This window comes from Polistes canadensis, unplaced genomic scaffold (genome assembly GCF_001313835.1).
Source record: "Polistes canadensis isolate GaletaPanama2010 unplaced genomic scaffold, ASM131383v1 scaffold_30, whole genome shotgun sequence".
Taxonomy (NCBI): Eukaryota; Metazoa; Arthropoda; class Insecta; order Hymenoptera; family Vespidae; genus Polistes; species Polistes canadensis.
The window spans coordinates 277,206-289,241 of record NW_014569577.1 but is presented as its reverse complement, the minus strand read 5'-3'; the positions used below and the strand labels follow the sequence as shown (position 1 = coordinate 289,241).

General features: G+C 29.3%; 3 protein-coding genes across 5 annotated transcripts; 2 read left to right on the top strand and 1 right to left on the bottom strand.

Moving 5' to 3' along the window:
* Window positions 1–186: 186 nt before the first annotated feature.
* Window positions 187–4,538, top strand: LOC106784082 (uncharacterized protein MAL13P1.304-like). The gene is made up of 4 exons (XM_014743209.1): window positions 187–414; window positions 589–2,560; window positions 2,651–2,852; window positions 2,964–4,538. The coding sequence occupies exons 2-4, from the start codon at window positions 656–658 to the stop codon at window positions 3,188–3,190; spliced, it is 2,334 nt and encodes a 777-aa protein (XP_014598695.1). The 5' UTR covers window positions 187–414; window positions 589–655; the 3' UTR covers window positions 3,191–4,538.
* Window positions 4,539–5,803: 1,265 nt separating this feature from the next.
* LOC106784083 (venom carboxylesterase-6-like) lies at window positions 5,804–8,825 on the top strand. The gene is made up of 8 exons (XM_014743210.1): window positions 5,804–6,402; window positions 6,637–6,934; window positions 7,023–7,220; window positions 7,318–7,496; window positions 7,575–7,740; window positions 7,827–8,162; window positions 8,239–8,365; window positions 8,557–8,825. Exons 1-8 carry the CDS (start codon window positions 6,202–6,204, stop codon window positions 8,750–8,752), a joined length of 1,701 nt encoding a protein of 566 aa, XP_014598696.1. The 5' UTR covers window positions 5,804–6,201; the 3' UTR covers window positions 8,753–8,825.
* An 837-nt stretch (window positions 8,826–9,662) lies between these two features.
* On the bottom strand, window positions 9,663–11,728 carry LOC106784119 (transport and Golgi organization protein 11). Of its 3 annotated transcripts, XM_014743275.1 has the most exons (6): window positions 11,525–11,599; window positions 11,252–11,438; window positions 10,703–10,933; window positions 10,537–10,631; window positions 10,298–10,443; window positions 9,663–10,178 (listed from the first exon to the last, which is right to left on the bottom strand). In XM_014743275.1, the coding sequence occupies exons 3-6, from the start codon at window positions 10,926–10,928 to the stop codon at window positions 9,968–9,970; spliced, it is 678 nt and encodes a 225-aa protein (XP_014598761.1). In that variant the 5' UTR covers window positions 10,929–10,933; window positions 11,252–11,438; window positions 11,525–11,599; the 3' UTR covers window positions 9,663–9,967. The 3 variants fall into 3 exon arrangements, with proteins under 3 accessions (XP_014598761.1, XP_014598762.1, XP_014598760.1); XM_014743276.1 differs by lacking the exon at window positions 11,252–11,438 and having other exon boundaries at window positions 11,525–11,728; XM_014743274.1 differs by lacking the exon at window positions 11,525–11,599 and having other exon boundaries at window positions 11,252–11,514.
* Between the last annotated feature and the right edge of the window lie 308 nt (window positions 11,729–12,036).

The window sequence follows — 12,036 nt, the reverse complement described above, 5'->3', positions numbered from 1 at the left end:
GGACGCATCCTAAGAATTAGATGTTTCCTGAACAGAACAATCTGAAAAGGAAAAGGGAGGTCCCTTAGGATCGGCATGATGTTTAACATATTAACATTAAAATTAGATTCCATGCGATAATAACATAGTCTGCAAGCATGGAACTCGAATTGTTTTTGCCTTATCTTAATTTTTATCTCAGGGAAATTAAGTTGGCAATAGTGTCCTGTCAAGCATAGGGATGTCCCTGAATTTTCGGAGTAATTCCCTTATTTATCAGTAATTTCCACAATTTAAATAACCTAGATGATTGAATTTGCAATATGTGTATTATATAAATATTAATTAACATTACTATTATTAACTGGTTGTAATACGTAGTAAAAAAATAATTACATTATAAATCATTTCAAATAAGTACATAGTAGCTTATTGGTAATATTATTTATAGGTTAATTCGAAATTAATTATATATAAGTGGCTGAAAAGGAAAGATGTAAAAGTAATATTTTTGTTCATAATTTGGGACTTTCCCTTTCCTTTCGAGGCACTTATATGTATTATATTTTTAATATATTAATGAATGATATAATGAATATTATTTTACAGGTATAAAGAGACATATAAGAACAAAATTAAATACATTGGAATTTTTACTATTGAAAAGTTATATAATATGGATATACCAAGAACGGAATATATAAGAGAATTTCCATTACGGCAACAGTATCCTAGTATTAAACCGGCAAACAAAAATCGACCGACAAACAAAAATTTATCCGAAATAAAAGTAGGAACAAATTTATACTTGCAATCATTGGTATCGACAAAAATAAAATCTTCGCCAAAAATTAATCTAAACATGAAAGTTGAATTTCAAAAGTTACGATTAAAATCACAAAGTGGTAAAGATTTGGGGGAGTTTAATGCGCAAGTATTGCCTTTAAATAACATAAAAAGTAAATCGCTTCTAAAACAGAATATATTTAAAAACTTTAATAGATCTGTATTATTATCAAATCTAATGTCACAAGATAATTCCAAAAAATTGGTAACTCTAATACCTGTTCAATCAATGAAAGTTAAAAAAGATGATGGCAATGTTGACAACAAAATACATAAACCTAAAACCATTCTTTTAAAAAGAATTACCACTAACGACCAATTTCATAAAGAAAAACAGGAGGATGCGAATACTATTGTAACAGATAATTGTATAAATAATGAATGTAATAAAAAGGGAGAATCTGAATACAATCAAATTCAAAGTATATTGGTCAACAATGAAAATAACTTAAAAAAGAAAGAAAACAAGTATTGTACTGTAACATTATTCGAACAAATAGATCAATTAGAAAATAAAAATTCATTAGATGAATTAGAATATAAAAATTCATTAGATGAATTATCCAAATCTACACAAATTTTAAAATCTAGAAATGTTATAGATTCTACAAGTTTTTTAACTACAATTCCAAATAAATTAGTAAGTATATCTAGTGATGCAAATAAAATAATAGACAAAGGTCCTGATTTAGATGATCAGAAGTCTGGTAATGGGGAAATAATTAATAATAAAAAAAAAACATTGTTTTTATTACCTATAAATAATGAAGATAATACAGATGTATCTTCCAAACAAAAGCTGCCTAGATTGTTGAAGAAAGGCGACGATTTCACATTTTCCTCAACATTTGCAGATATTCTGCAAGATGAAAGAAATAATAAAAATATTTCTGAATATAAAAAGATTTTAGATCAAAACATGGAGACAGATAATATAGGATCACTGAATGGCTATTTTACAAAAATATACGATGATTCTTTAGTTTCTATAAACAATTGTAAAGGTAATATTGCTGTAATCACTAAAGCGAGCGATCATGAAAATTTTACATCTCAAAATATCAATGATGATTTATCAACAAATATGTTAGACAACGATTTACCATTTCCATACGAATTGTCTTCTAGTTGGAGTATTCTTAATGAAATAGTGAATTATATAAAAGAAGAAACAAGTAAAGATAAAGTGACAAAAGCCATGAAAACCCTTTATAATTATATTACAAAGAAGCAATCGATTCCATTACATTTTTCAACAGAATTTAAATCGTTGAATGGTGCCAAATCACAAAAAGATATACTGGAGTCTAAAAATTTGCCTCTTACGGATGAAAATATATCTGATATTTTAAAAATAAAATTAAAAGAAGTATATACAACTAATACAAATGAAAATTGTAATCAACGAAACAATATCTACAATGATTTTCCTATGTCACTTTTGAATGAACCGCAAAAATCTAATGAATATCTAGAACAATTTACTAAAGATATATGTACTAAAAATAGTGGGGCTAATAAAGTTCAACAAATTCTATCGCAAAGAAGTACATTTCATAACAAGATTTTTGAACAATTAAAAAAAGATTTTGAAACTGTGACAAAAATGGATGAAACCGGAATGTTGAATATACATAAAGCTGTTATCCATAATAGAATTTATGACGTTCAAAGATATCTTATGGTACTCAAAGCTTGTAGCATCGATGTAGACATACCAACGGAATTCGAAATGGTACATTTTTTACAATTATTCTTATAGCAATAAAAGATTTATAGTTAAACACAAATTAATTATTTAATCTTTGTACATTTGTATTTGTAGACAAGTTTGGAATTGGCAGTTAAGCATAATGTGTCAACTGAAATTGTTAAGTTATTATTAGAATACGGCGCAAATCCAGTGTCATCTAAACAAATACACGAATCAGCTTTAATAATTGCCAGTAAAAAGAATTACATATTATTACCAGAACTTATAAAACATGTTACATCCGTTGAATTGCTAAATAACGTAGATTGTATGGGTAAGTAATTAATATTATACAAAATTTTTTTTAGAAAATGTACTGTTTTCTTGATACATTTATTTAAATATGTCTGTATAAATGCGTATTATATATTTGATTATTATTTAGGTTTCGCCCCATTACACTACTGTGCTCAAAATGGAAACATAAAAGGAATTGCCTCATTAATAAATATGGGCGCTGATGTGAATCTGAGAGAAAATAGATTTGGCAGAACTGCGCTTTTTTTTGCTATGGAAAATAACCATCCTTTAATAGCAAAAAAACTTATTGAAAATGGAGCCAATATAAATATTCCAAATTTTTCTGGACATACATTACCATTAAGAGATTAAATTAATCTAGAAGCAATCTATATTTCTCACAATTGTATATATAAACATATTTAAATAGATATACAGTAAATATTTATACGTCTATAAATTTAATATAACAAGATAATAACAGGTGTGAACTATTGACTGTGTGACGTTCCGCCACAAAATTCCATACCGGATTTATTTTTATTTTTTCTCGTCTAATCTTTTTTTCAATATTCTTTTACGAAGCATTAACGTGGCATAACGGACACCTCTTTCTCCATTCGATCTCAACGGTCGCTGACGCTCAAATCAAAACGCAACATAAGCATAATACAAGATGGGTGGACTGAGCTCTCTTTCGCTTGGGAATGAGAAGGGCGGGTAAGTGAAAAACCATAGTTAAGTATATCAACAAAAATAACTCATAGCAAAGTAACCGATACCCGGAAACGAAGACGTCGAGAAACTTAACACATTAAGCGCCGGCTCAGTGAAAATGTGGGTTTTTAAGTTTATCACTTGAGTATCGGCTCCAAATTAATGCGAGTTTCTGAGTCTATCGCTCGAGCGCCGGCCCCGAAATGTTGCGGAATTTTTTTTCTTGTACGAGTGTCTTACACGTTGATTTGCATTTTTATACTCCAAAAACAAAACGTATACGATGGTTCGGAAGTAATAAAATATTTTCTTTAGCTACTCGTTGTTTAGAAACACGCAAATAAGGTCGGCGTTTGGGCTTTAGATGTCTTATATGTCGCCGGCGCTTAATGTGTTAAGAATTCCTGTGAAAACCATAGGCACCAGAACGTCGCCAAAAGAAATTCGAATCTACCTTAGCCGTTGTTACCATGAGCGAACCGAATCAGACTCCCGCCAATGCGACGTTGACAGATACCTGATTAGCACATAGGCATACTTATGATAATAATGTTAACACGGTGAAATAATTGTGTATGACGAAAGAGCAATAGGTATGAAATAGGGAGCACGTTACGCCTTGCGATGTGTTTGTAGAGGAGGCGTGGACTGACTGACACCAAGAAATGGGACCTAAGTCACCCCTACCAGAGTGATCATTGGCCCATACAAGGAAATCGACATCAGACCGCGAGGCATTGCATTAAAAATCACACCTACATCAATTAGTCGTTATTACCATTATTATATTCGTTATTACCGCCGTCATTAACATTACTTCAAGTTCAACGATTCTCAATTCACGCATGACCTACGAAATTATCTCCATAATCAGTCAGCCCACGCTTCCGCTACTGACGACCATCCTAATTCGGAGCTCCTCGAAAAGAGCGTAAGCGACCGTCCGTGCCAAAAAGACTTACCTGTTCTAATTTCTATAAGTAAAATATCTTTGAGAAACAGAGCTCCGGTGAACAATTTTCACTAATCAACTATATTCCTCGAATCATTCTCCACTCCTACCTTCCAGATACTCGAACTCCTCATAACCCATTCGTAATTTGCCATTCTTTGTCGTTATTTATTTTCTGTTTTGTTCATTTATATATTGTATTACACTGTAATTAATGGCCTTTAGGGAACTTTGGCTCTAGGGTCAATAAAATATAATTAAATAAAAAAAATAAAATAAAAATTTAACCTTCGGTCCTAGCTAAACTCGGTGAATGCAAAATGGCTAAAACAGGCCTAGCAACGATTTCTAAAAACTCTCGTCTTTGGGACGTAACAACCGGATAATACTTACGTCTGAATAATGTCTGAAGCTAATAATAGTTCTGTGCATTATAAAATCAATTCTTTGTTCATAATATGCATATCATATAAAATTATGAATCTCCACACAACAACGAGAAGATTCCTGATATCTAAATTTGAAAATATATTAAACAGTAAAGACTTAAACACTCAGAATTAAATCAATTGACCTCAACTATATCAATGTGATTTTAACAGTGAGATTTCGTTTATCATAAAATGGAAAATTTTAGATGGCCATTATTCAAAAGATTAAACGTTTCAGTTAAAAATATTGCTTAAGTCCAATTAGGAATATCGTATAGGAACAAGAAATGATCAAAAGTAAAATGAATAATTTGATATAATAGAACAATTTTAATAAATGTTCATTGAAGTGATAATGAAATTTACTTTGATGATAATAATTAAAAATAGTATGTAACAAAATAAGAATATATTATGTACCTACTGTTAGTATATTTAACATATACTCTATTTTAAAAAGAGAAACCCAAACTATATTCTAACGATTGAAATACAACAATACGACTAAGTATTACTATTAACACAGACACCTCTATTTGTAATAAACAAATTTACTGATATTTCATATCAATGATAGTTCATATCAATATTATATACAATAAGGCAACATTTGTTTTGTAAGAACCTATTTATTTTTTTTTGAATGCTTAACAACCACTAATATGTTAATCACAGTATACTTGTATTCAGTTAAATCGCGCTTGGTAATAAACATCATGTAACTTTGATAACTTTTGTTATCTTCTAAGACCGCGATATGTTAAGTTTACTTAATAAGTTGATCAACATTTATCTCTAATATTATTTTTTTTTTTTATATAGCAATCATGCTCCCTCCATTAAATCAAGACTCTTCAGCATTTCTGTGCTATCATTAAATTGTACGTTACGATACTATCTCGTCTCGTCTATAAATATAAGATTGTTATGAATATCATTCATTTGAATTAAAACGTTTGAAAATACAGGAAGAGTAAGAAGCATATTCGAGTTGGAAATAATTAAATAACAATAGTGGGAACAGCTTTTTTGTCTATGACATGAAGCTTGCACATTTCTATTCTAAGATTTAATTTATCATCACTTAAGTTACAATATGAAGATACACTACATCGTCAGTAAGATTTAAATTACATGATTGCTCAAAATTAATCAGTGCGAGCACTTATACAGTTTACTGCGAATTCTTTGCTTAGCTGGTTTAAATTGTCCTAAAGAATAATCATCAGTAATAATAGTGGAAAATTTACCTGCCAACAACAAAAATATACAAAAACATTAAAATGATTTCATCGAAGTTATTGATTATTTTAACAATTTTGGGATTAACAAGTGTCGCTTATACAGAAGAAACTGCACCCAGAATAAAAACGCCTCTAGGAGGCATCCAAGGGTATTATAAAATATCTGCAGATGGTAGACCTTACGAAGCTTATGAAGGAATTCCTTATGCTATACCTCCTACAGGAAAATTAAGATTTAAGGTATAGATATAACATTTCTTTTTTTAAATATATCTCTCTTATTTTATAAGAAAAATCCTTTTACTATTTATAATCGCATTTCAAATAGTTAAGAATTTTCTAATTTTTTAAGTGCAGTTTTAACATGAAAGTATCCTATAATATAATTATTAACAGTTATTTAACATTCATTTAGCGTCTAAGGTATTTATGATTTTGATTCGATTGAACCATTTTTTAAATTTTAATTTATAGCCTCCACAAAAAATCCCAGCATGGCCTGGTGAACTTATGGCAACTAAATTTGGTTCTCTGTGTTTACAATACGAGCAAATAGTTGAAAAATCACGAGACAGAGTTCAAGGCTCGGAAGATTGTCTATATTTAAATGTTTATGTTCCTAAGCGTGAATCTAGATTATCACTTTTACCGGTTATTTTCTGGATTCATGGTGGAGGTTTCCAATATGGTACTGGAATGCGTCTCGGAGCTAAATATTTAATGGATCGAGATGTTATATTTGTCACAATAAATTATCGTTTAGGCCCATTAGGTATATTCGATAAAAAATTCAATATCTCCAAAGATTAATTATTATTTGATTCTAGTAAATGTTCCTATATAATAAATATTCTCTGCAGGTTTTCTAAGCACAGAAGATGACGTTTTACCAGGTAATATGGGACTCAAAGATCAAAGTATGGCACTGAGATGGGTTTCTGAAAACATTGAATGGTTTGGGGGTAATCCTAAGAAAATAACATTGGCTGGTCTAAGTGCTGGTGGTGCTAGTGTACATTATCATTATTTATCTCGTTTAAGTTCTGATCTTTTCCAAGGTACTTATAAAAAAAAATATTTTTCGTCTACTCCACCACACACATCTTTACATATTATGAATTTATTTTGTCTAATGAAAATCTTTTTAATACGCAGGAGGCATATCTATCAGTGGTACGGCATTTGATTGTTGGACACAAACTGAAAATGCTTTGGAGAAAGCTAAAAAATTAGGTGCTTTAATGGGTTGCCCTACAAGTAATACTCGAGATATGGTAAATTGTTTGAGGTATCGACCAGCTCGGAATCTGGTCGCAGCAACCAAAGAGTTCCAAGTAAATATCCATTTGTTTTTTAATAAATAATAAAATTAGATAATATTACTTTTAACTGATGTAACTTTTTCTCAATAGCCGTGGTTATACAATCCTTTCACACCATTTGGCCCTGTCGTTGAAAAACACGAAGATGCTCCTTTCATAAACCAATCACCAGCAGATATTATTAATAGTGGTAACGTTCAAGATATTCCATGGATTACAAGTTCCACCAGCGAAGAAGGACTATTTCCTGTGGCTGGTAACTTTTGAAATATGAACATTTGAAAATGATTTATCCTACAAAATTTTTTATAAATAAGATTATCAATTGTTTCATATATACAGAATTTATAACCGACGATAGATACCTCAAAGAACTCGATGAGAATTGGAATACTATTATACCTCATTTCCTGGATTATAATAATACTATTCCAAGGGAAAAACATGTAGAAACAGCTAAACTTATCAGAAAGCATTACTTTGGTTCTAAAAAAATTAATAAAAAGACCATTGCACCTCTAGTACAAATGGTTGGAGATAGATTTTTTGTGGTTGATAGTGAAAAAGCTGCAAGATTACAGGCAAAAGTAAATCAACAACCTGTTTGGTATTATCGCTATTCATATAGATCTACATATAGTTTAAGCGAAGTTATGAGCGGAAGCAAGGAAAATTTTGGTAAGAAAAATAAAAAGTTAATTTCTATAGTAAAATTTTAAGTGCAATATGAATATTTCGTAAATAATTTTTATAGGCGTTAGTCATGCCGATGATGCATATCTTGTTTTGGATACTCCATATTTTGGTCCAGTAACAAGAAGTGACGATATTCAAATGCAACAAGATCTAATTGAACTTTGGATTTCATTTGTCAATAACAAGTGAGTTATATTTTTATCTACAAAAATATATTATTTTCATGAGCAAAGATAAATATAAAAGATACTCTAAGATATCATAATCAACAAAATTACTATCAAACGAGTCAAAGATAACGATTTGATTATTTACTCTAGAAACAATTGAAATCCTCTTTTCTCCACTCATTGAATTTAATATAAAATATTTTCAGCATTCCCCGTATTGGTACAAGCAAATGGACCAAAGTAGACCCATCTCAAAACGAATTCAGTTTCCTTCACATTGAAGGACCTGGCAAGTATTCTATGAGTAAAAACGACAATTTAGGACATAAAAACTTTTGGAACAGTATCGACTTTAAGGAAAATACGTTGCAATCTACGAAACACGTAAAAGAAGATCTTTGAACAGAAAATATTTTATCTAATACAGAGATGGGCGTACTTCTTATTTTTTGTTGTTATTTGTATACATATATATTTCTTCGTTTTTTATATTTGTTTAAATTCATTTTAGAAGTAGATTAGAAAATTCAAATATGTATGCTTGGTTTAATATCTTTAGATTTTATTATTATATATATTAAATTAGTAATAAAAAAATTATTATATTAATTAATTTCAATAATTATAACCATATCTACTTTTTATTTATTAAGAGACATAGCAATATGTCATGATTATGGAATAAAAAGATAAAAGATATTATCGGAGTAAAAAGTTTTCAAGAAGAACTGAAAAAGATAACGAAGAAGATAACGACGATAAATAGTTAATAAATATTTTGCATATACGTTTGAATATTTTTCAAGTAAAACGTTCTATCATGTTTAAATTTAAACCGTACCCAGTCTTAAATATTTAGCAACAATACTTTATTAATTCATTTAATTGTTTGCTTTAATATTACACAATCAATAACTTGCACCAAATTTATACATGAAAAAATGAGCCAAAATGTATGTCGCGTTTATTGAAAAATCTGATCGATATCATTAAATAATAAATTGATAACTTTTTTGTTTACAAAAAAGAATTTTAAAAAATACTAAAAAGAAATTTATTAAAAAAGTGCAATATATACGATCAGTTTTTATACGATATACAATCTTGAAGACATAGTTTCTCAAAAATCATTTAATATATATTTTGTTCCTGAAACTCATAATATATATTTATATAATATATATTTCAGAAATAATTAGTATATAACAAATATATCTAAATACGAAGTGCACAATATAGATTCCAATATTATATATCTGTTGGCAGTTATACACTCCTTTAGAATAATAATAATAACTAATATTACAAATAATATTGAAAATAATACATTCTTTAATAGATTACTTTACATTTACTTTCTATTACCACTGTTTACTCTTGTAATGTGTTAAATTAGTACGGATTTGCAAATTTTTCTCATGATTTAAAAATAATTGTCAGATGTCTTATAACTGCAATGATGATTAATTCTTGCAAGTTGAATGATATAAATCTTTGGTTATACTTTTTGAGAACAAGAATAGCTCGTATAGAATGCTGTTAAGAGCACCATGGTATGCGCGCGTTTTCATGTTTAAGATGTATTTTCTCTACATGCAATCTTGAAAAATGAAACCTTCAATTTCTATTTAACCAAGAAATTGCTTTCAATATGAAATATGCTAAAGTTAATGTATACAAAATTTTATCTCTTTGTTGCCGTTGTAATATTTCCAACTCGACTGCCATTACTCGACGATTTAGTTTTCCAACTTGACGACGTAAATGTTGTACTTCTTCGCTAGGTGGAAGAGACACGTCTACTGAACTGTAGGATGGTGTTTGTTCTCTAAAGCATTTATAACAAAGACATGTATATAGTGTTGAAGATAAAAATACAACTCCATTTTCAGATATTTTTTTACCTTACTTATATAAGTTAAACAAAAATAATTTATAATTATATACCTTCCACGCTTAACAATCTGGGTTTCTATATTAAACTGGGGATTGGTCCTAGGTAAGTCTTTAACTTCACTAGCATTAATTATCTGATCTTCTTCATCTACTGTAGGAAAATAGTGATCGTCCAGCGTTAAGATTCTTGGTGGTGTCTAAAACAAGTAAAGAGATACAAATATACATGTATAATGTAAATGAGATATTGCTTTCTTTTTCCTTTCTTTATAGAAATTTATTTTATATACCTGAACTCTAATAATGCCCGGTTCTGGTGGCATTACAGCATTTTCTAGAGTAATTTCTCTTGGCGGAGCTTTCGTACCAATATGCTGTTCCTGACCTGTTTAAATACAAGGAATAAATATAACGTAATGTAATATAACGATGTAAAAAATATATAAAAGTACTTGCCTACGACAAGAATCCTATCTGGTACATGCATTTCAAGCTTCTCGTTTGAGTTCGCTTGATTCCAAGCAGAACCATTCATAGTCGAAATGTCTTCGTCTGTATAATCTCCATTTACTCTAATACTTTTAGGGACTCTCATTCTTTTATTAACGTCCAAAGTAAAATTAGGGTCATAAAAATTGTCAGCTTCTCCATTAAAACGAGTAGGTATATGAGTTTTTGACATTGTCACTGAAAAATAACTAGACACTCTTATATACCATTTTATAATTACGTTTTTATATAATATTTATTCTAGAAAAGTATCTGACTTATATTCCAACAATGTAAATACAATAAATAGATAGCGTTTCCTTTTTAAATAAATCTAATATTTTCATAAATTATCAAGCTTACGTAAACAAAGGAAAGAAATGATGAGCAATTGTATATATATATATGTAGAAATTATTTTGTTCAAAATACATCAGTGAATTCTTTTAAACGTATCATATCTGATATTTGAATTATAGTTTAAAATGATATTTTTCAAAGTTAATATCAACTTACACACTGCAACAGATCACACGAAGTCATGAGCATTTAAAGGTTAAACACTTGCTTTAAATACCAAGTTATTTTCAATAAATAAAGAACGATATAACCTTCGATATGATAATCGACAAGTCACTTGCGATTCGTATAACAATTAAAGACAAAGATGTTGATGTTTTTTCGTTCTCATCGACGAGGAAAACTAATAGGAAATGTAATTAATCATTGTTTGAACATCAACTGATTATATTACATTTAACGCGTCAATATATTAAAGTATTAATTTACCTTTCTCACCTCTCTGGATCGTTAAATTTACAACTTTTAAATGAAGTTAGTTGCGAATCCGTTACGATACCTTCGCGATACTACACTTATGATCTATCGATTGTAATCAAATCGATGTATATTATGAAAACAACCGCGAAAGATCACGTTCTTCGTTTTTTTTTCAACTGTTTATTTAAATGAAAATATACGAAAGTTCGTTAGAAATTTTATTGTTCCATGAACAGTTGCGGATTCGTTTCAACTAGAGTAAGTAGTTATACAGTAATATTCCTACTTACGCTACCCTAACTTAAATAAACTTGGAGTTACGTAGTTCTTGATTTTATCGTTAAAAACGAGTAACCTTGAGTGTACTAACCGTGGCTACTAACCGTGGCTACTAACCGTCATTAAGAGCACACAGGGTCAATTCGAATCTAGACAATACTTGGATTTGAATATCACCGTAACTATACACTTTTTGTAAAAAGGTAGAAATATTTATTGTGAAAAATTGATTAAATTTTTAG

Bases quoted from the DNA above. Each gene is read 5' to 3' on its own strand.
- LOC106784082 (XM_014743209.1), top strand. From the start codon at position 656: ATGGATATACCAAGAACGGAATATATAAGAGAATTTCCATTACGGCAA. The intron at 2,561-2,650 runs GTACATTTTTTA...TTGTATTTGTAG, and splicing joins TACCAACGGAATTCGAAATG to ACAAGTTTGGAATTGGCAGT. The intron at 2,853-2,963 runs GTAAGTAATTAA...ATTATTATTTAG, and splicing joins AAATAACGTAGATTGTATGG to GTTTCGCCCCATTACACTAC.
- LOC106784083 (XM_014743210.1), top strand. From the start codon at position 6,202: ATGATTTCATCGAAGTTATTGATTATTTTAACAATTTTGGGATTAACA. The intron at 6,403-6,636 runs GTATAGATATAA...TTTAATTTATAG, and splicing joins CAGGAAAATTAAGATTTAAG to CCTCCACAAAAAATCCCAGC. The intron at 7,221-7,317 runs GTACTTATAAAA...TTTAATACGCAG, and splicing joins AAGTTCTGATCTTTTCCAAG to GAGGCATATCTATCAGTGGT.
- LOC106784119 (XM_014743276.1), bottom strand. From the start codon at position 10,928: ATGTCAAAAACTCATATACCTACTCGTTTTAATGGAGAAGCTGACAAT. The intron at 10,444-10,536 runs GTATATAAAATA...TACTTGTTTTAG, and splicing joins CGGGCATTATTAGAGTTCAG to ACACCACCAAGAATCTTAAC. The intron at 10,179-10,297 runs GTATATAATTAT...TAAATGCTTTAG, and splicing joins CAGATTGTTAAGCGTGGAAG to AGAACAAACACCATCCTACA.